At 44.4% G+C, this 22,852-nt stretch overlaps 2 protein-coding genes and 1 long non-coding RNA gene across 9 annotated transcripts; 1 reads left to right on the top strand and 2 right to left on the bottom strand.

Moving 5' to 3' along the window:
- Window positions 1-2,613: 2,613 nt before the first annotated feature.
- LOC127345505 (uncharacterized) lies at window positions 2,614-9,951 on the top strand. 2 transcript variants are annotated; one of them, XR_007878724.2, is made up of 5 exons: window positions 2,614-2,834; window positions 8,135-8,380; window positions 8,443-8,692; window positions 8,769-8,851; window positions 9,244-9,951. It is a non-coding gene; the product is annotated as an uncharacterized lncRNA (long non-coding RNA). The 2 variants fall into 2 exon arrangements; XR_007878725.1 differs by lacking the exon at window positions 2,614-2,834 and adding an exon at window positions 4,875-5,011.
- LOC127345504 (potassium transporter 5) lies at window positions 3,501-8,371 on the bottom strand. Its single transcript, XM_051371991.1, has 9 exons — window positions 8,207-8,371; window positions 7,609-7,831; window positions 6,986-7,234; window positions 6,371-6,421; window positions 6,016-6,276; window positions 5,812-5,864; window positions 5,439-5,553; window positions 5,094-5,348; window positions 3,501-4,876 (listed from the first exon to the last, which is right to left on the bottom strand). The coding sequence occupies exons 1-9, from the start codon at window positions 8,369-8,371 to the stop codon at window positions 3,897-3,899; spliced, it is 2,352 nt and encodes a 783-aa protein (XP_051227951.1). The 3' UTR covers window positions 3,501-3,896.
- An 833-nt stretch (window positions 9,952-10,784) lies between the features above and the next one.
- Window positions 10,785-22,852, bottom strand: LOC127345503 (uncharacterized). Of its 6 annotated transcripts, none has more exons than XM_051371984.2 (11): window positions 22,563-22,852; window positions 21,836-22,227; window positions 20,473-20,859; window positions 20,209-20,385; window positions 19,192-19,483; window positions 13,076-14,878; window positions 12,906-12,979; window positions 12,501-12,751; window positions 12,322-12,408; window positions 11,697-11,796; window positions 10,785-11,575 (listed from the first exon to the last, which is right to left on the bottom strand). In XM_051371984.2, the coding sequence occupies exons 5-11, from the start codon at window positions 19,235-19,237 to the stop codon at window positions 11,018-11,020; spliced, it is 2,919 nt and encodes a 972-aa protein (XP_051227944.1). In that variant the 5' UTR covers window positions 19,238-19,483; window positions 20,209-20,385; window positions 20,473-20,859; window positions 21,836-22,227; window positions 22,563-22,852; the 3' UTR covers window positions 10,785-11,017. The 6 variants fall into 6 exon arrangements, with proteins under 6 accessions (XP_051227944.1, XP_051227943.1, XP_051227947.1 ...); XM_051371983.2 differs by having other exon boundaries at window positions 20,209-20,374; XM_051371987.2 differs by having other exon boundaries at window positions 20,520-20,859.

Genomic DNA, 22,852 nt, shown 5'->3' with positions numbered 1-22,852 from the left:
ATGGGGCTGCGAGATGCATCCCCAACACGTTGGGCCTTTCCCTATATTGATATAACTTTCCTATAGTAACTCTATCTTACTAATCCGAGGATCTTGAATCTTCTGGGCCTTCAAAGCTTCGAGTTCATGGGTTTCCTAATCTACTGTGGACCAGAGGTATTCATTCGACATGCCCCGTAGGCATACCTATATCACAGACACCGTTCACATTAGTAGAGTAATACAAAATTTATCACGAGGTGGCCACTATGCATGACTAGCTTGGGAGTGCTTTAGGAAGTGTCTTTATACGGCTTCTTTTCAAGAAGGGAGGAGTAGAATTTGTGCATGAGCAATGCATGTTTAAACATTGTATATCACGCTGACCGACCTTTAAATTTTGTAGTTATAACAAGTATAATTTGTCGATTATTGAAAACAGTGAGTCCTTACCTCTACCTATGCCATTCAAATATCATAATCATAAGAATCTTAAAATACATATACCACTTGTGATTAGAAATATATATGCAGTCTTAAAATTCTGACATTATGGAAGCACTAAAATACTTCCTCTGAACTAAAACTACGACAAAAATTATGGAACAGAGGAAGTACATGATAGGTAATAAAATATATTGCAATAATGTCAACCAAAATGTCTCATCCCAATTTTCAATTTCTTAAGCTACTGCAAAAATACAATTGTCGTCATTTGTCTAATTTATACACAATTAGTATTGGTTGTAGTTGCATTCTATATTATGGAACAAAGGGAGTATATATTATTAGAGTTAGTGTCCAACTCTTAGTTTTCAACGAGGAGTTTAAATTTGTGATAATGGAATATAGTTGGGTGGATAGTTGAGAGATTACATGGATTATAGAAACGCATACAGTTTCTGCTGCTATAGGTTATACATACTCCTTCGCTCCCAAAATGTATTGCGGGCATGTGACACAGAAATAGTGACATTTATATAAAGTGTTGGTTAACTTGAATATCGAATTACATGTGTATTCTACTTTACATGCACTACCTTTGTTCATGTATAATAAGCTACTTTCTGTGCACAGCCCGCGTCAATTTAATCCGAATGGAGGGAGTATAAGAACAGAGTAAGTATTTTATTTATTTTTTAACAAAAGAACAGAGTAAGTAAGTGGAAGATAAATTTCAATTCGAAATGGACTTTGCAGTTTACAGCTCTCTTTGTTAGCTGGGCCAGGAAGCAAGCCAACCGATCAAACAGGCCTATGTAGAAGGCAAAACATATACACCGACCAAGCCCATTTGGGCTGTTTAGCCTCGTTTTTTTCTTTTTTCTTTTTATCTTTTCTGGTTTCTTTTGTCTGTTTTCCTTTCTTTTTTCTGTTTTCGGTTTTGTTTATATTTTTTCTATATTCGAAAATTTTGATTTTTAAAAATTGTTTAAATTGAGAAAATGTTTAAATTCAAAAATATTCAAATTTGAAAACCGTTCAAATTCGAAAATCGTTCAAATTTGAAAATTTGAAAATTGTTCAAGTATGAAAATCGTTCAAATCGAAAAATCGTTCAGATTCGAAATTTGTTCATATTCAAAAAACGTTCAATTTTTAAAATTATTCGAGTTAAAAAATTGTTCAAATTTCGAATTTTGAAAAATATTCAAATCCAAAAAATGTTCAAATTTAAAAACTTTTTGGTTTCAGAAAACTGTTCAAAAATTTTAAAACTTTTTCTCGAAAAAAGTTTTTAAAAGTGTTAGATTTTAAAAACGAAAATATAAACAGAAAAGAAGGAAGAATAAAAAAAACTCACCTAATGAAATGGGGCGCGACCCACTAAATTACTGGATCGTGGGGGGGGGGGGGGGGGGTGGGTGTGCGGTGCCTTTCACCCACCGACCAGGTCGGTGGCGAGGATGGGGGAGTTTCTATACGCCGACCTGGTCAGCTCGTTCCGGGTGCCGCACACCCAGCGACCAGGTCGGATAGGCTAGGCCGCGGCCCATTAGCTCAGGTACGAATTTTTTTTCTTTTTTCTGTTTCTTTTCGTTACTAATATTTTTCTTTTTCAAAATCTAACATTATTTATAAAACTATTTTTCCAGATATTTTTAAAATATGAACATTTGTAAATTTTGAACAGTTTTATGTTCTGAACATTTTTCAATTTTTTTTTCAAAATCTGAACAATTTTTTATGTTTTAACATTTTTTAAATTTGAACATTTTTTAAGTTTGAACATTTTTGAAATTTGAACATTTTTTAAGATTGATTCTTTTTAATTTAAATATTTTTTAACTGTGAACATTTTTGAACTGTGAACATTTTTTAGATTTGAAGATTTTTTTAAATCTTTTTTTGGAAAATATGAATAATTTTTTTAATATGAATACTTTTCGAAATCTCAACAATTTTTTTAAAAATCTTAATATTTTCGAATCTCAAAAATAAAAAGAAACAAAAGAGAAAAAAAGAAATAGAAAAGGAAAAAAGAAAAGAAAAGAAACAGAAAACGAAGTACACTGCGAACTGGGCCGACCAGGTGCCTTCCACCCACCGACCAGGTCGGTGGCGAGGAGCTCCCTATGTAGAAGCAGTCATCGCCGTTGCCGCACGGCCGGTCTTGGGCCGGCGGTTGGGTAAGCCGAAACTAAGGCAAGCCCAATCCGGACCTGATATGCAAGCCGGAGGCGATCGGCTGCCGGCTGCCCATACGCCGTCCTTAATTTGCTTCCCGTTCTCCGCTTGAACTACGAACGGTGATACAGGCATCGCTGGGAGTCGTGCTGCTTAGCAGGATTGGAGCTGCAGATTGGTGGCAAGCGGAAGCTGAACATGTGGATCGGCCGACGCGGAATGCATAGGTACGAGTATGATCTCGTTATACTGAGAGGATTGGCTTTTCGTTTTGTAGTATGCCTCTGAACTGTTTGATGGAATGCCTTGCCTGCCACTGCTTTCTTACATTGGTCTCTCCCTGGCTCTGATTCCTGATTTCAAATCAAGTCTGTTATAAATTCGTCGTCCAATTCCTTGCTTCAAACCAAGCCTCTGCACATTTGTTGAATTCGCACCTGCAACCAACTAATTGTTGCAATCACCCGGGTGGTAGTAGGATACTGATAGAATATCTCATATACATAATTACCTCTTCCCTTTTTTTGTCATGTTTGGTAAATCTTTTGGCTCGTCTCAGGAAAAGAAAAGTTCAAAGTGTTGGGCTTGATTGATTCAAAGTAATCATATAGGAATTTTGTAGGATTTTCATCCTTAGGAATTTTTCCTATGTGCACCGTTTGATTCATAGGATTGAATCCTTAGGAATGCACATGAATTTTTCCTATACGATTGCATTGCGCTATGTTTTGGAGGAAAATTTCCATCCACTCAAACATCATGTTACAATTCCTTTGATTTTCATGTGAATCAAATGCTACTTAAAAAAAACATGTAGGTTTAAATAGTAATGCTTGCTATATAAAAAATCAGTCCCCATACAAGCTGTAACATTTTGTTTACACACTTTGAGATGAGTGCCCAAAGTCATAATTTATTCTTTGTTGGCATTTTGCCAGTAGGTTACAATATTTGTGTACAACTGTGTATACTGTACCTCAAAGATAACTGTATATACTAACTTTTTTTAGTTTACTAAAAGATGGCAAGAAGTTGGCCAAAGGAGTCTAACTGCTATGCATACTTATTGCTATACACACTTATGTGGTAGAATTTCCTAATGAAAATATTATGTGGTAAATAACCATTGGATGTGCTCACTTGTACTCGTAAAGTCTGTCCCTCCTCTGATATTCAGTAGTCAGGGAGGCTCGTTATGTGGTCACCGCCTTCCTCTGCGTATGCTTTCTGCACTTGATACTGAAAACACTGATTATGTTGTCAACTTGATCATTCTTCTGAGCATCTCTCTAGATCTCATATGTCATTCCCACCCTCAGCAGTCTGTTATGGGGGACACATGTGATCTTCTCTGGTTGCCTGAAGTTCTTCCTAATGAAATTGTAGGCGTAGTCAACTATTATTTTCTTCACTAAACCGGCATTTTGCTCCGCCACCACATTAGTTTCTCCTAGCAGATGGACAACACCATCATCCATCCCTCTCTGAATTAACTCTATCTCATCCATGCACCTGTTTGGTGGACCAGCATGGATTCCATCTATAAAACTTTTCGGTAATCTTGCATCTTGAACTTCAACAGAAGGCTCCATTGCATTTCCTGACTCTTCGATTGAATTATCTTCTCCTCCAAGGGAAGAACTACTTTGGCTGAACAATGATTCTTCATGGATGAAATGCTTCAAATTCCCAATGAGCAAGCTCTCGAACTCTCTTGGATCTTCTACTTTATTGTTGTAGCCATAGCGCACCACACATCGAAATACCCTGTATTCTCTTGGCTCCACATATCTGAAGAGGAACCGCTCGCTTGTTTCTATATGGCTGATTGGTAAGTACTTTATTGAGATAATCACCAGAACTGAATGGATAGAAGGTACTTTTTCTACCAAATGAGGAAGTATGGGTGGGATTCCTTGCACAAGCTCAGAGTACAGAACACCTATTCCTGGCAGCCTAGCGAGACTACGCCTTGTTGCCAACTCTGCCACATAGTTGTTTGACACTTTGTTCTTGAGCTCGTATTTGTACCGGTGAACATGAACATAGTGCCATGTGCCCATTATAAGCATCAGAATTGCTGCAAAACCTAGTGGCAAGTAGCCACCTTCTTTAAATTTGTAGAACGCTGAGGATAAGTACATGAGCTCTGCGCCACCAAATATTATTGGAAAGAGTGCAATCCACAGAAGACTTGTCTTCCATATCATGGCCATTACCAGTGTGACTAGAAGTGTTGTTATGAACATCACAAAGACGACAGCAATACCTGCATAATATGGCAATGTATGGATATCAAACTGATACAGGGGTCATGGAAAACCAAGAGAAATTGCATGAAGAGCTGTTAAAAGAGTAATAGAAGCATGGCATATCTCAGTCTTATAGCAAAAATGATCTCCAGGTAATGAATCATTTATTCCTTTATTTATATCTTGGTGGTATAAGGGCTGCCTAATTATTTTTAGAGTTGAGTCTTTTCTTACCATATGCATTGCCGATCTTCTCCGTAGTTTGGAAAATAGCTGTCACACCTACGCATAAAACCATTAACGCGTAGTTGATCTCTGGGATGTAGACTTGCCCATGAAACTTTTTTGAAGTGTGGGTGACACGAACCCGTGGAAAGCAACCAAGAATTTGGGACTGAGCAATGATTGCAAATGCACCAGATATCATAGCTTGGCTTGCAATTATAGCAGAAGCCACAGCCACCACAAATGTTGGCCAATATAATGGACCTGACAGAAAAATAAGGAGTTTCTTGTTAATTGCTAATCTTTCACTGTCTAACCCATGCCATTTCTTAGCTTATTGTTTTACGATCTTACCAGGGATTGATTTGTAGAATGTATCTGCAACATTTTCAGGGTAGATGCGAAGATATGCAGCTTGCCCCATGTAAGCCAGCAGTACTGATGGGAGCAGAACTACCGAAAAGCCAATCTGTAGGGCCATAGAATCTTATATTGGTTGTCTAAATGAAGTTAAGTGAAAAACATGAATAAAATTAATGAACAAATCATTAATCGAGAATGTAGTTTTTACTTTTTCGTGATACTGTTTTATCTAACTCGACATAATTGTTTTCTATAAGCATAACTGCACAGAGTTTGTTTCTCTGCAAGTTACCGCCTTTGTACACACTCATTCAAAATAAAAATACATGAAAAACCAAAGTATTCGGATGATTTGCTTAATTACCTGAATTGCTCTCACATTGAAGTGACCAAGGTCTGCAAACATTGCTTCAGTTCCTGTTTCACAAGAGACACAATATCCATTTAAAAAAAAATAGACAAGGGACATCTATTCTGTTCCAACAATGGTCCATCAACATCTCAAGGTGATCAAATAGAAATTAGATCTATTGCAAAGTTCTATCATGAACCCATGAGATCAATATACCTGTAATACACAAAACAACACCTCCAAGCGAAATCCAGCCATCCTTCCCATTTCTTTGGAAATATTCCACGATATATTTTGGGTTGAATGCTTTTAGAATTCCGATGTCATGTTTGATCAAATTATAAATTCCAATACCAGCAATTAAGATGAACCATGTCAAGATTACTGGGCCAAATGTGTAACCAACTTTGTCTGTGCCAAATCGCTGAACAGCAAAGAGGACGATCAGAATGACAATTGCGATGCCAGCTATCTGTCCTGTTGATGAGTCAAATAAAAATATCACTTTAGCTAGCGAAGTTTGATGTAACCCTTTGCTTAACACTGAGATGTGCCTTAATGATTGTTATACCTTGAGTTAAGGACTTCGCTGATTCTTTGATTCCCCCAACTGCACTAAGCACTGCAAAATAGGTAAAATACCAAAATAAATATCTTATTTTAACTAGCTGAAAGAAATCATCCTTATAAATCTATTATAGTGGCAAATTGGATATTCCATTGTCTAGCAGCACAATAAAGCTCCTTTACTGCTATTCTAAATGGTAAATTCGTCCGAGACATTTGTCAGAAATGATAGCTATTTAGAATGAGTACTCCCTCCGTTCTGAAATAGTCTACATTCTAGCTCCAAAATTTGTTCTCAAATACTCTACATTCTACCTTTTAGTCAACAACAACACTAAAAACGAAGTGGTTTTGCTCTCTTCATTGGACGTTGTTATTTTCAATGTAGCTTGTATTGGTTGTTCACATATCTAAGTAGTACTAATAAATGCAATACTAGTTTGTCTCATTTTTTCTAGGATGTAGACTAAATCAGAACGGAGGGAGTATGTCTTTAATGGTACACGTTTTGTTTCAAGTGTCTTTAAGTAGTTCATAAAACGTGTGTGCTAACTATGCTGTATATGCTTGTTATCTTATACTAAGAGAAGATGAGCTAAAAAAAAAAGAGGAAGCTCACCTGAAATACATGGAGTTAGCACACCATCACCAATAACCATTGATGTCGCTAGAATTGTCACTAGGAAAAGTATGACCTTAAAGTTTGGGCTGCTTTCCATCTTCTCCTTAATCCAATGCGCTCGCTTGACACGATTCGTGGGGGACTCTAACTTGTAGTGAGAGACCGTTGCATCTTCAGCCTGCTGATTAGGTATCAAGCTAATCCTAGCATAGCGAGATATCAAGGAATAAAGTGCAAACGTTCCACCTGCAAGGATGTGAATTCATAAGACATGTCACTCACACATTAACAAAATATTTTTGTCTCTTCTATGGTCTCTAAGTACTTGACACATTTTTGGATTTTCATCTGCAACCAAGTGCTTAATACTCACAACCCTAGCACTTTCAACCATGGTTAGGCTCTCTCTGTAAGATACTGCCTAATCAAATGCAGCAGGACGATGATTATTTCATTTATACATGTTTGCTCCTATGGGCCTTCGTGACCATTAATTTTGTATACATTCTTCTATCAGAAACACTGCTGTTAACAAAAGCATAATTTTCTCTTCTTAATTTTTTTGTCTGTTATCATATAAGAAGTTCCGCGGAGAAGATGAATCGAAAGTATTTACTTACCATCACCGTTGTCGTTAGCTCTCAGGACAATGAAACAATATTTCATCAATGGAAGGAGAGCCACTGTGTAGATAATCAGGGACATTACACCAAGGAGGTCATCTGTGTCCTTGATCCCGCTAGTAAAAGTGCTGGAGAACACATACAGGGGAGAAGTTCCCATGTCCCCGTAAACCACACCTAGGCTCTGAAGTGCCAAGCTTAGTGTTGTGGCCCAGCCGACCTGTTTTACAGTTAAAAGAACGAACTCGCAGTCAGATTACAATATCATTCACCTTAAGGATATATCAGCTATTATGCTTAAATGTCCAGTTATGCAAGCCTAAGATGATAGAGCAGCTGATACGCCTAGTTACTCCACTAAATCGGATGCTGTCATCACGCATTAGTTACTTTTATCAGTCTTCCTTCACAAACTTTGCTGTCTGGAATGTTAAGGGCGTACTTTTATCTTACTGTGAGAATTCATTGTTAAGGTGTATGAGAAAGTACATAACGTAACAGGAAATGAAATATGTCGATGCAGTTCCTGTGTTTGTATGAAAATGAAGACTACTGTCTGATCGAAGAACAGTAGGGGAAGAACCGAAGAACAGACCTTGGCTGCATGGCTTTGGCCGCCTGGAATCATCCCAGCTTCTGTGTGCAGCGAATCAAACCTCTGCAGCCTCCTTGGTGGTGACTGCATCTTCTCTGATGCAAATCCAGAGTCTGCACCCCCTTCAGCAGCTCCATTGCCGTTTGTCTTCAGAGGCTCAGCCATCCTCTCAAGGTACGATGATATCTTACTCGGTCCTACCTCTTGTGTTGTTTAATAATGACTTGCTTTTATAGGCATACGGGGTGGGGCCGAGGATGACAACATATTGTTACTACTTTTCTTGCAACGAAGTGATCTGAAATTGTGGTGCTGGAGTCTGAACGAGGATGGGATCCTCGTGCAACAAACAGACTTGTCACTGAATGCGGGTGAAGTCAAATATTGTTATCATCCCCTTTGCGCATGCTAGTCCTCTTTCAGTGCAGCAATTGGGAATCCTGTGATCTGCAACAACTAAGGAAGGTGGCTACAGGGGAAGACACGGTGACTTTTCTACACCAGCATCTCTTGATTCTTGTCATCTGTGACTTGTGAGTGTAAACGCCAACTATTTCCGCAGCAAATAAGCCAGGAAGGTGGCTAAGGGGGAATGCACGTTGGCTTTCAAAAGTAGCATCTCTTGTCACATGTGGACTTGTGAGTGTAAGTGCCTATGGTATTTCAGTTCCAACTTATTTCTGCTTACTTCTTGACGAGGGAAAGAAATCACTTCCCCGTGACTTTTCAATGTTGAATATAGTTTGAAGGTTAGAACATAGGCTCTTTCCTGGGTATCATGTAGTAATTATCATGCCTCGGAAAAAGATTTCATAGATGCAGCTTTGATCACCAGGTAGGCATGTAGTTGGTGAAGAGTTCAGTTGCCACTTAACCCTACCAGTAACAGTTCTCTCTGCCCAGGGCAGATTAAGCTCTGTCTTGCTTATTATCTGTTCTAACGTTTGTTTCAGCAAAAAATCATCTGTCCTAACATAATTTCTGTCTTGCACTCTGTACGTCTAATGTTCTAGACCTCACTTGGCTACCCCATGTAGGGCGTAGCCTGTCTCTACCAGAAGCCACGCGTCGACGACGACGAAGGCGTCCATGTGGCCATCCAATCAGCATCAACAACTTTGAATAGTGTGTACATAACTGATGGCCCAAAGTGGCAGCCAACAGTATTGACCTCGTTGCCGTGTCTCCAACTCGAGCAGCTGTTCTAGGCGAGCTGTTGATTCCGCTGCAAGCCCGGTGGTTTCAACTCCCTTTCGCTGAAATCTGATGCGTTGCTGCAAACGTGGACTTGACTGGATACACTTGCTCGCCAGAGCGAGCGCACGCCGGCAGGATCTTTGCGAAGAACGGTCTTGCTGATGGTGGCATCCGAGGGGAGGAGCCAGTTGCCTGGCTAAAGCTGCCAAGCTCTTTTGACCATGCGCGCGTGATCTCGGATTCTCGGAGGTAGCAGTACGTCTGATGGACACTTTGCGCATCGATTGCGGCTTGGCTTGGCTGCTTGTAGAAATTCCAGGTTTTGTCTCTTCTGGTTCCCACAACGTGGCAGCAGATTACTAGGCTGGCAACACTAGTAAACGCCATTATATTACTGCTGTTGCGTTCTGTCACCGTCGGATTACCTTTTTGTCGACTTCCATCTCCACTTCTGAATAAAAATATGCAGAGTGCCGGTAAATGAGTTTCATTTTGAAGATAACACGTCAAGACGCAGGGTGCATGAATGAATACTCGATGCTTTCTTTGACGTGTGGTGTTTGTTTCATTGTTTGTGGTGTTTCGTCATGTGTACAATGATGATGGATTGATGGTCGCGTGTGTATGATGTCATGGCCGTTGTTTGGGTTCCGGTCCTATCCTCCTGCGCATGCCACCGCCCTCCTTGAATGTTGACCCATCGCCTCCCAGGCAGCAACCACTCCCTTGCCATATATTCACTCCGTCCCCAAATACTCCATCTGATCTATAATTAGTGTCAAAATTTAGTTTAAAACTTTAAATACGAGCTAATTTGAGCTAAAACCTTTGACCCCTATTATGGATCAAAGGTTGTACTGTAGTAAGTAACAAATAGGTGCATATGTTGTAAATAAAAGCTGAATATGAACCTATTGGCCAAAACAACATCCTCTTCTATGTAGCAGGTGGTGTTCATATGCCTATGAGCCAAAACACCATCGCATTACATATTCTATGTTCGCACCCAATTTATTTTTGGAAAAGCGGACACTTCTTGTGTCCGGTGAAAAAGACAAACTTTCATGCCTCAACATGACTACTCATGGGACAATTTTTTATCTTTTTAGTTTTCACACAAGCCACATAAAATGTTCCTTTTCCTGAAAATTTATGTGCGAACATAGTATATCTGGATATACATGGAAATTTTGTTTCATATTTTTTTAACAATTTGTTTTTATGCATTTTTCATAATAGATTTATATGCACCTATGAGCCAAAACACCACCTCCTACATCAAATTTTAGTTCAGTTTTTTTTTTGGCATTTTGAAATGTTTCACACAATAGATTCATATGCTCCTGTGAGCTGAATTAGATCTCGATATACTCTACCTACGTTTAATATACGAAGTACATGTAAAACATCGATTATTGTCAAAGTTTCAGAGTAACCAAGTCATGTCCTTTTGTTGCAACCCAGCGCCAAAGAGCAGTGTAGCATGCAGGTCCACGTCACCGACAGAACACAATGACCGAATCAAAGTCACAGCAAGTCGGCTCTAATAAAAACCAAAGTCGCAACAGAGTCTTCTGAAATCTCGTCGTCGTCGCGCACGTACGGCACGATCGATCACTTGTTGATGCCGAGCCGGAGGCTGCCGCCGCGCGCGGCCGCAGCGTAGATCTTGGACACGCTGCTACTGCAACCGCCGCCAGAGCTGCCCGCCGCCTGGCTGCCACAGGACCGCCGCTCCCCAGCGCCACCACCAGCAGAGCTCCTCCCCAGGCTACAACCACTGCCCACGGGAGCCCTGACGGCCGCGGCCAGCGGGTCTGCGCAGAATGGGCGTGGGGAGTAGGCAATCCCGGCAACGAGGTCGGTGAAGCTGCAGACCGGCCAGACCATCTCCAGGAACGCCAGCTCGTCCTCGCTCATCGGCGGCGCCGCTGGTGCCGCCTGACCCTGGTCCTCAGCATGTGGTTGCTGCTTCGAGGAGGGTGACGCAGCAGCGGCGATGATGCGTTTCTGGAGGAGTGTGGTGCCGGTGACAATGACCATGCTGAGTTGTTTGGTCTCCTCCCTCAGCCGCGGTTCCACGGGCGCGAAGCCGAATGAACGCTTCCACGTGTCCACCACCTCGGGCACCGCCGGTATCAGCAGGTTCTCCACCTCCAACATCGACAGCACCTGGCAACAACACGAGAAATGTTCAGAGATAAGAACAGAACTTTGCAGGTGATCTCTGAGCCACCAAAGTGAAAATGATTTCTCTCTCTTTCCGGCTGTACAGATCGGTCTCTGAAAACACCTGCTCGACGGCGTTGACAAGGCGGCGCATCATCCCCTGCCTCTGGTAGTGCGGCAGCGTGCCCGCGAACGGCATCTCCGCCAATTTGCTGCCGTGAAACCTGCAAATTTAGTTGAGAGATGTACGTATCTTAGCGTGCTCATCTGTACTAGACAAATAAGTACTCTCATGTGTAACTCTGAATCTGCTGCCTGTACTTTGGTAGCTTAAAACTCTAGGATTAGTCTGAATCCCACTGTCCGATTGCCCACTCACATTAAACTCCATCACCCTCCAAAGTTACAAAACATAGCACATTATGCTCAAGATAATTACTAGCCATTCTATATGTTTGGTTGTTGAACAACTGAAACGAAACGCAGTTGGGAAACATATTTATAGTTTTTTTTTTAAATGAGAAGATGGTTTTTTTTATGGTAGAACATAGTTGGTTGAAAAGATGCCTCCTCTCATGCCACAGCAACAAATATACCCAGGCCCAACGATTGACGGAAAGAGACCCATACATCAGCAGGCCCATCTCAACCATATCGTCACCATTCATATCCAATAATCCAATGCAGTGAACAAAACAGCATGAAGATTTTTTTTCTTCATGAAAACAGAGTTTCTGACCGATACGTACCTGACCAATGCCACTGAGATGATCTCCGCATCCTTCTCCAGGACCATGGTGTAGAATCCTTCGTAGCTCAGCCGCTTGAACTCCGATCTGCCCAACGACATCATAAAGAACAGTGTTGAAATTCAGAACAGAGCTCTAAACCTTGATTTGTCTGACAGAGAGAAAGAATTTCAGCTCACCCTAGGCTGTACACAGCTTGGTGTAGCATGTCCATGCCGGTCCGCCTGTCCTTCATGGGGTTGAAGCACTTGTTCAGCACGCCCAGCGCCACCGCCAGCTTCCCGTTGCGCTCGAGTATGGCAATGTCGGAGCAAGAATCTGAGGAGGAGCCAGGCGTAGAGTCCTTGTGGATCTTCAGTAGGGACCATGAGAAGCCTTCTCCACCGGCGGCATTTGTAGCTCCCAATATATTAGCCAGCTTCGCAGCCATCTAGAATCAACACACAAAGAGACATTGAGAAGAAGAAGGCACACACTGTCATTGCCACTGTGGCAGTAGCATGATCAGGAGTTCTAAAAATAGTATCAGTGAATTCAGCATAGTGAAAGAAAGTTATTGAATAATTGTAAGATGTTACATTCACCTTGTTGCAGGTTTTGCTGCAGTAGGGGCTGATCTCGTGCCCGGCTAACAGGGACGGGTGGCATTGTTGGTGATCTGCAGAATTGTAAATGCAGTAATTTCCATCAGCTTTGTTTTTCTTCAGAAACATGTACGAGCAAAGATCACGACCACCACGGATAGATTGCTTACATTTGCGAGCGCACTGCTGGCACGTGGACAGGCCGCCGTCATGGCAATCATCGCGGGCGAGACACACAAAGCACCGGCAGTAGTGGCAGACCCAGGAGCCTTCAGGCACCTGCACGCCGAGGCACTCCGGGTGGAACGTCGACGGGCAGCTGTCACAGCACAGCAGTTGCCCGCCGTCCGCACACACGCCGCACGCATCGTCACTCTGGTCCCCGCCACCATTGACCCCCTCAACGGCGAGATCGTATTTCCTGCATCGACTGGCGTTGAGAATCAGCTTCTTCTTCGCCTGCGCGCTACTGTCCCTGTCCTGCTCCAGCACCGCCTTCTCCTCCGCGGGGAATATCCTCATGCTCTCTTTCTTCCACGCCTCTTGCACATACCACAGCAGCCGCTTGCCGGACGTGAGCAGGAGCTGCTCCCACGCTAGCGGCTGCGATGTCTCGTCACTGAAGCCGATGTGGGAGGTGAAAGCTGGGAGCGGCATGGCGGTGTTGCAGCAGCTGCAGTGAATGCCGGCCCGGGTGACCGTGCCAGTGACGACTTTTGCGGTGCCGCAGTTGCTGTTGTTGCCTGCAGCAGCAAGCTCCGGCCTCGTCATGTAGAACATCTTCTCTTTCTCCTTGAGCACACCGCTGTCCATCAGCCATGTCAGGATGGTGTGCTTCTTTGCTCGCGCTGTGGACGCCGTGCTGCTGCTTCTGTTGTTTCGCCTGGTGACGAGGCTGCACCGGGTGGCTGCGCTGCTCGGCGCCATTGATGCCAGTGAGGGTGCGGCGCCGGAGGCCACGCTCTTCCTCTTCCTGCCTTTGGTCAGCGGCGCCGCGGGGGAGACAGCCTTCGGCAGTTCATTGCCTTGGGCACCAGTTTGCGTGCCTGCCGGTTCACCGGAGATGGCAACGACATTCTTGTTGGGGACCTTCTTAGGCCCCGCAGGAGTGCCCCTGCTCACCATGGGCGTGCGTGGCTTCCGTAGGCGGCCGTTTGGCGATCGAACTGCAGCCTTCCTTTTGGCAGCAGCTCCGGTGGTCGGCATGGCCAACACAGGGCCCAGAACTTGCATCGCAGCGGTGTCTCCATCACCCACGGCCTGTGGCATGGCAGTGGTACTGACAGGGGCGATCTCGAGTGACCGCGCGCTCGCCAGTCTACCGCAGCCGGCGACAGTGCCCCTGGGATTACCGCCGGCGTCGCTTTTTTCAATGGCGCTGGTGCCACAACCGGCGCCGTTGCCCCTGGGACTACTGTGCATTCCGCCGGCGTCACTTTGTATGGCTGCGATGGCACGGCCGGCACCGATGTCCATGGGATTGAAGTGGCTGCCGCTGGCATAGCTCTGTACAGCGGAGATGGCGCCATGGACGGCGCCAGAGCTAGCTGCCGGTATCTGTGGAGAAGCAGAGCATACCACGGGCTCTCCTGGAGGGGAGAATAGCGATGGTGGCTGGCCTGCCTGCGTGTAGCTCTGCATCCACGGCGCCCGCGAAGACGACCCCGCTAAGATCATGAGCTGCTGCAGCAGGTGCGCCGGGGGCGTCTGTTGCATCGGTGACGTCACAGCTCCGAACGGAGGACGCAGGGCCACTGCCATCGCTGAAGCCCAGCCGGTGGCCGGAGGGCTGTAAGTGGTCATGGCGTGCACCGGCACCGAACGGCCCAACTTCGGGGCGTCGTTCGCCTGTCTGGCAGAGCCGCCGCTGCTAGAGTTGAGCACGTGGAACTGGTTGGCAGCGGTGCCATTCTCAGACCTTGCCAGCACCGGGAATAGAGGCATGCTGCTTGCTGGATCTTCAGATACGATTTCTGGTGCAGGATCAAGAACAAGTTAACAGAATGCATTTGCTTCTGCAAATTAACGAGGCAGCTAAATAAAAGGAAGCTAAATAAGGAAGCGAATTAAAATGGAAACACGGAAGGCATTGGTTGTAATCCAGCATTGCACACCAACATAAACAATTTATCAATGCTTTCTCCTCTATTTTGCAGTAGAGATACATAAAAACATTGGCAAGAACATTATTAGTTGCCAATGAAAAAATAGCAGGCAAAGTGATTTAGCCGCGGCCTTCTGCCGGGACAGTATCAATGACAACAACAACAACCAAGCCTTTCAGTCCCAAACAAGTTGTGGTAGGCTAGAGTTGAAACCCATAAGATCTCGAAGCCAAGTCATAGTTCCGGAACGTGGATAGCTAACTTCCACGCACCCCTGTCCATGGCTAAATCTTTGTCGATATTCCAAACCTTCAGGTCTCTCTTAACGGACTCCTCCCATGTCAAGTTTGGTCTACCACGACCCCTCTTAACATTCTCAGCACGCTTTAGCCGTCCGCTATGCACTAGCGCTTCCGGAGGCCTCCGTTGGATATGTCCAAACCATCTGAGACGATGTTGGACCAGCTTCTCTTCAATCGGCGCTACCCCAACTCTCTCCCGTATATAGTCATTCCGTACCCGATCCTTTCTTGTGTGGCCACATATCCATCTCAACATGCGCATCTCTGCTACACTTAACTGTTGGATATGTCGTCTCTTCGTTGGCCAACACTCCGCGCCATACAACATCGCAGGTCGGATAGATGTCCTATAAAACCTGCCTTTTAGCTTTTGTGGCACTCTCTTGTCACAGAGTACGCCAGAAGCTTGGCGCCACTTCATCCAACCAGCCTTGATTCGGTGGCCCACATCTTCATCGATATCGCCATCCTTCTGCAACATGGACCCCAAATATCGAAAAGTGGCTCTCTCCGGTACCACCTGCCCACCAAGGCTAACCTCTCCCTCCTCGTGCCTAGTAGAACTGAAACTGCACCTCATGTATTCAGTTTTAGTTCTACTAAGCCTAAAACCTTTCGATTCTAGAGTTCGCCTCCACAACTCTAACTTTCTATTAACCCCCGTTCGGCTATCACCGACTAGCACCACATCATCCGCAAAGAGCATACACCATGGGATATCTCCTTGTATATCCCTTGTGACCTCATCCATCACCAAATCAAAAAGATAAGAGCTCAAAGCTGACCCTTGGTGTAGCCCTATTCTAATTGGAAAGTCATCAGTGTCGCCATCACTTGTTCGAACACTTGTCACAACATTATCATACATATCCTTGATGAGGGAAATGTACTTTATTGGGACTTTGTGTTTCTCCAAGGCCCACCACATGACATTACGAGGTATCTTATCATAGGCCTTCTCCAAATCAATGAACACCATATGAAGGTCCTTCTTTTGCTCCCTATATCTCTCCATCAGCTGTCGAACCAAGAAGATGGCTTCCATGGTAGACCTCCCAGGCATGAAACCAAATTGGTTTTTGGTCACGCTTGTCAACCTTCTTAAGCGGTGCTCAATGACTCTCTCCCATAGCTTCATAGTACGGCTCATCAGCTTGATTCCACGGTAACTAGTACAACTTTGAACATCCCCCTTGTTCTTGAAGATTGGTACTAAAATACTTCGCCTCCATTCTTCGGGCATCTTGTTTGACCGAAATATAAGGTTGAAAAGCTTAGTTAGCCATACTATCGCTACGTCTCCAAGTCCTCTCCACGCCTCGATGGGGATACCATCAGGACCCATCGCCTTGCCTCCTTTCATCCTCCTTAACGCCTCCTTAACCTCAGACTCTTGGATACGTCGCACAAAGCACATGCTGGTATCATCAAAGGAGTCGTCTAGCTCAATGGTAGAGCTCTCAACCTCTCCATTGTAAAGGTTGTCAAAGTACTCCCGCCATCTACGCTTGATCGCCTCATCCTTCACAAGAAGCTGATCCTCTCCGTCCTTGATGCATTTGACTTCGTTGACATCCCTCGTCTTCCTCTCCCTAAACTTGGCCATCTTATAGATGTCCCTTTCGCCTTCCTTCGTGTTTAAACGTTGGTAGAGGTCCTCATACGCCCGACCCCTTGCTTCACTCACCGCCCGCTTTGCAGCCTTCTTCGTCACCTTGTACTTCTCCATGTTAGTTGCACTCCTGTCCAGATATAGGCATCTGAAACAGTCCTTCTTCTCCCTAATAACCTTCTGGACCTCATCGTTCCACCACCATGTATCCTTAGCTTCCCTTCTACTTCCCTTAGTCACCCCAAACTCCTCTACAAATGACCTTACGCAAGCGGTCGCCATACTCGTCCACATCATGTTTGCATCGCCTCCTTCCTCCCAAGGGCCCTCCTTAATAACCCTCTCCCTGAAAGCCTGGGATGCCTCACCCTTGAGCTTCCACCACTTTGTTCTAGCGACTTTGGCGCGCTTACCCCGCTGGACACGGATCCTAAAGCAAAAGTCAGCAACCACCAGCTTATGTTGAGGGACCACACTCTCTCCAGGTATCACCTTACAATCGATGCAGGCGCGTCTGTCTTCTCTTCTAGAGAGGACAAAATCAATCTGGCTAGAGTGTAGGCCACTACTGAACGTCACTAGATGGGATTCTCTCTTCCTAAAGAGGGTGTTAGCTACGATCATGTCATAGGCTAGAGCGAAGCTCAGGACATCTTCTCCTTCTTGGTTATGCCATAGCCAAAGCCCCCATGCACCCTTTCAAAACCTGTGTTAGATGTACCCACATGGCCATTGAGGTCTCCTCCTATGAAGAGCTTCTCACCAATAGGTACCCTCCTAACCACATGCAAACAAATATTGGAAGGTGGATCACTATTGTTATATTTGCAACAAGATGCACTCGGTGATGAGGTGTCCTGTGTTAAAGCTTCCAAAACCTACTGAGTTCATGGCTGGTATGGGGAATGAGAACACGTTTTTTTGCCAGCTTCCAGATAGTGCGTTCAGAGCTCACCTTGCTCCAAACTTGTCACCGACTGTACTTGTGACCAAGGTTTTTTTTTCTCGGTGACATTTTTTTACCAGAGGACACCGGAAAATACGGTTACCGCGAAATCTCGGAAATCTTGGGAATTTTTCATACGAGTTTATTCAAATGAAAATTGAATTCAAAAAATTCTAGCACCAAACAAAGTATATTAGTACGGCTGTTTATGCAACGCAGCAGTAACAACATCAGGTCAAGTAGCATTACGTCGTGGTCTCGAATCTCAGGTCCACCACAGTTATTTCTTTTTAAGCAAAAAAAAAACAGAATAAACTGAAAAAAAACAAGATCTTGCGGACGTTCCAGGGTTCAATCGCAGGCAAGGCTTCGAAGCTAATCTGGAGAAATTGGGCGCCGCCACAGGTGAAATTCTTCCACTGGCACTCAGATCAAGACCGCTGCTGGACAGCTGATCGTCTTGCCCGCTGCGGGCTGCAGCATCATTCAGTCTGCCTCTTATGTAGTCAGGCTCCTGAAATGATGTCACACCTGGTGGTCACATGCTCTGCCTCAAAGCAGATTTGGCATGAAATCCTATCGTGGCCGCAGCTAACCTACACACCCCTAGACCAGGAGGAGTCCCTCTTCGAGTGGTGGGTCAAGACTCAGGGCCAGGCAATGCACTCCCAAACCCCTGCATAAGGGCCTCGCCTCAACGACCCTCCTAACCCCACGGATGATATGGAAAATGCGCAACGACTGTCATTGTTTTGTAATTTCCACCTATTAGGAGGATTGTAACAAACTCTATCTCTTCAATGAAAAGAAACGCAAAGGTCCTCTGTGTTTTCTCAAAAGAAATCAACGCATTACCATAATGTCAGCACCAGAAAGCAAAGCATTAAAGAAGGAATATACTCGTTCTGAAATTCCTCACAACAAGTCCTCAGCCAGACCCAACTTTAAACTTTTGCTATGGCCAACTGAGAGAGCAACAACTGTATCATCATAAGGTTGAATACCCCTTCTCTCCATCACTTCAGTCGGGAAAGCACGAGAATATAAATATAGTACTAGTAGGTTTTATGGAGAGTAACTAAATATAGCGATTAGCGGTCACAATATAGCAGGTACAGTCCAGTTTGACATGGTAGCTTTCAAGGCGAGTAATAACAGTAATTAACATCAGAATTATATTATCTGTAAATAATATCAGACAATACAACATTTTACTTTTATGCAAGTGTAGGTAACTACGTATATCATAACTGTATTACTATATTCAGGGTTTCAGAAAATAATTACTGTGCACAACCATATTTAACAAGATAGAAGATACCTTTCATGTAACTGGAGGGCGCTGGTGACATGGTCCAGCGCGACATGGTGAGTGCGGACGAGAACGCAGGCTACAGGGCCCAGGCTCCTCACTGGGTGGTGCCGGCGCGGCACCTTGCCACGCCGGTCGCCGTTGGGGCCTGGCCGGCGACGCAGGACAGAGACAACGTAGAGAAGGTGTTGGGGCCGCAGCGGAGGACGGCACCCGCGGCCAGCGAGATGAAGAACGGCAACCGCGGCGAGCAAGATGGAGGACGGCGGCCGCTAGGGTTCTCGTTGATGCGGGGGTTCCTCTGTTGTGGATATATTTTAGGGTTATAGTCATAACAAGGCCAAATATTAATGAACCAGGATGGCCACGAAGAGTGAAGCTGGCGAACCCACTGTAAAGCACATCCGCCCGGGTCCAAGACAAAGGCCTAACTGGCTTCGCCAAGCCCAAGCCGAATCCAGATGAAGCCCACAGACTTGGACCGTACACCCGAATCATGTATCGGTGTAGGACTCTGCCTTTGGTCGGTTAGGACTTTACTGTAACCCTAGGACCAGCACCCAGCACCTTTATAAGTCGGTCCAGGGACAGCCCCTTTAGGGCAGAGAATCAACCTCGCTGTAACCGCAGTGGATCGCCGGGTAACACCCCCCCCCCCCCCCCCCCTCTCTCTCCACCGTGAGGTACCCTCTACAGCTTATCTGTCTTTGATACCACGGCACCCTCCCCTTCGTCTCTAGAGTTTGCTGGAGAAGAAAACGATTCGAAGACAGAACTGGTAATTTCACGGAGAAAAGTGAAACATTCTGTTTTGGGTTATAAGGAGTACACAACATTTCAATGATACCTGGCAAAGGCACAATAGGGTGGTGTGTTTTGGCAAACGCTGGAAAATAACTGTGGCTGCTGGCAAAGTTTCCTAAAATATAACATACTAACGGAAGTGCTTAGGTGAAGGCATAAGTTAGCAGAAAGACGGCAAATCAAAATATACCTTAAGCTAACAAAACCATACATATGTGTTACCTCTAGAAATAATTGCTCAGACAACTGGCAGTTGTCAAGTTGCAAGCACATATGTAGATATCATTGAAAGTCCATCGCAAGATGTTCTTTACTGCAACTGGTGCAAAACTGAATGTCTTTGTCACCCTCCCACTGCCTAGTCCAGAATTGTCAGCAAGATTGTCACCTGGAATAAGACTGAAATTAAACAAGTTTCATAAATATAATTAAAAAGGAGTTTACAAGTATACTACTGGGCTTATGGAATTGGAATGCAGAACAGACCAGCAGAAATAAATGACTTGCTTATGTTTTGATGATTGAGTTTCCACCTGGAACGGTTCCGGCTTAGCATCAACCAAATATTCTTCGGTTCCCATCTTTCCTTGAAATGACGATGGCAGATCATAGTCTGATACAAGTTTGAGATCTTCCACTCCATTGAAAGCAGGTACAGAAATGTCTAATCTTTTTGATTGGCATCTCCTTTTAGAAGACACCCTCGGATGGTCAGTGCCTTCTCCAGCAAGGACTACCATACGCTGCAAGATATGACCATACACTGCAGATTCAAGGTCACCTAATGTAGAGAAAGCCTTCACGAAATTTCCTCATAGTAATAATGCTTGGACTATAATACCTAGCAGACAAATTTCTCTGCAAAACTGCAACCTGGAAAGATACATAAATCAAAAGCAAGCTCGCGCAATATTCGATCTAAAACTATGTTCAGATGAACATTTTAGCATATTTCAATCAGCATAGCATGTAACATATATGTGGCACGAGCTGATTTATACCCAGAAACATGTGAAATTTAACATAACATGAAACGGAAAAACAATGTCTAAGAGACACCCTAAACATGAGTTACAGAAAAGGAAAAAACATGTGACCAGAAGTAAAAGAAACTAAGATCAACATGCAACAGTTACCGATAAAAACATCAGAATCTAAGTGATAGTTTCAGTTATAGACTAGAAGGGAATACAAATTACAAATTAACGTAATCAACTGTTAATTATGAAAACAAAGAACAGATAGTCACCAGCAAACCAGAAGGTAAAAAAAAAAACTGTTGCCTAAGGGAAGACCACTGCCAGGTCATATAAAAACAATGGTTGCCGATGGTGAGCGATCAGGATTACTTCCAGATGGTAATTTGAAGTTTAGGTACAGAAACCAAATTATGGCCAAAGTCAAGGTCTACAAGTGAAACAATGGCTGCATGTCATGAGTGAGCATGAAAATATTTGTGGACATAACCATGCAAGAACTTAGAGACACTGGCACACGAAAGAAAATAACTGATTCATCAGTTTGGCCAAGGATGAAATAGTATTATCGAGTACCTGGAAAACAGGCCTTGCCTAGTGTTGAAGCTTCGTTTTATACAAAGAAGACACAGTGGTATTGAAATTTTGACTGCCTACTAGCTAGTATCGTTAAGAAACGGTAAGTTGGACATGAATAGTAGGATAGTTTACACAGACGACACAGTGAATTGGACGGTGCAAGTGTACACTGCATTGTTACTGCTCCAAAATCTCTGCTTAAAGCAGTTTCACATGTGTCTTTCTATGATTGAACAGCAGACCAAGTTAAAAATACAAAAACTTGCACTCGGGACATGAGAAGTATGGCGTACCTCATTGCAATACCCTCCTTCAGTGAGTGCTCGAGTGACAGATCTGTAATTGCCTTTACCAATATCTATGGCCTTCTTCTCAACGATCTCCAACATCTCCATAGCAAACTATACATATGGAAAAAGATCCCCAAAAAATAGAACTGCCCAAAATGACTAGCAAACTCCATGTTTTCGGTAAAATATGCATCCAGCAGTAGATTTTACCAAAGGACCAGGTGCTTCTGCACAGTGCTCCAATATATAGAAACAAATCTTGCGAAGTAATGCTTCCTTGGTTTGCTGAAGATTCGATAGCATAATGGATGCTCGCTGCCAATCAGCTTTACGAAGAGTGTTCACAACATTGGGTTTCGCAGACAAACCAGTCCTCGTGATAAAAGCATGATGCTCTGCAGCCACCGAAACATTTGTTACACACTGACACGAATTACCTGCCTCCCAGCAACCAATTGTTTCAAAATTTCAAAATTGAGAACTGCATGATCAATTTAAGCAAACGTAGAGTATCGAGCCTGTGTACGGGCTGCCGGCTCACTGGCAAGAACTTGACCTAATTTTTGGACGCATGGGTTTGGCTAACTTTTTCTGTTGAGCTATAACAGGTTTGCACTAGTGCTAGCATAAGGGTCAACCAGAACAGAATGAACCACGCAACAGGTTGATGGATTCGATTACCAGTCTAGCACGCAGTGAAAAATACTCGAGGCAAGGCAAGGACCCTTACCGAGACAAGAAGACATCATCCGAGCCCTGGCGCCAGCTCGGAAGAGAGGCAGGCGACGGTGGCGGCTGGGATAGAAGAATGATTCGTGGTGGCGCGGTCCGGCGGAAGGAGACACGGATAGACGGCGCTGCAGGTGGCGGGACGAGGAGGGCTGCACGGCGGCGGCCCGCCTGCGGAGAGACAACATGGGGCCGAGGGGATTCGTGCTGAGGCGTGGAGGCGGAGCGGCGGACGAGGCGGTGTCCAGGCGGCGGCGGGAGAGGGAGAGGTCGGCGAACACGGCGTGGCGG

This window comes from Lolium perenne, chromosome 3, assembly GCF_019359855.2.
Source record: "Lolium perenne isolate Kyuss_39 chromosome 3, Kyuss_2.0, whole genome shotgun sequence".
In the NCBI taxonomy this organism is placed as follows: Eukaryota; Viridiplantae; Streptophyta; class Magnoliopsida; order Poales; family Poaceae; genus Lolium; species Lolium perenne.
Note: the sequence above shows the minus strand (reverse complement) of the source record. Positions and strands in the feature narration are given on the sequence as shown.

Bases quoted from the DNA above. Each gene is read 5' to 3' on its own strand.
- LOC127345504 (XM_051371991.1), bottom strand. From the start codon at position 8,371: ATGGCTGAGCCTCTGAAGACAAACGGCAATGGAGCTGCTGAAGGGGGT. The intron at 7,235-7,608 runs GTAAGTAAATAC...ACATCCTTGCAG, and splicing joins AGCTAACGACAACGGTGATG to GTGGAACGTTTGCACTTTAT. The intron at 4,877-5,093 runs GTAAGAAAAGAC...CATATTATGCAG, and splicing joins GAAGATCGGCAATGCATATG to GTATTGCTGTCGTCTTTGTG.
- LOC127345503 (XM_051371984.2), bottom strand. From the start codon at position 19,237: ATGTCGCGCTGGACCATGTCACCAGCGCCCTCCAGTTACATGAAAG. The intron at 12,752-12,905 runs GTGAATGTAACA...TGTTGATTCTAG, and splicing joins GCAGCAAAACCTGCAACAAG to ATGGCTGCGAAGCTGGCTAA. The intron at 11,576-11,696 runs GTGTTTTCAGAG...TGTTGTTGCCAG, and splicing joins TTGTCAACGCCGTCGAGCAG to GTGCTGTCGATGTTGGAGGT.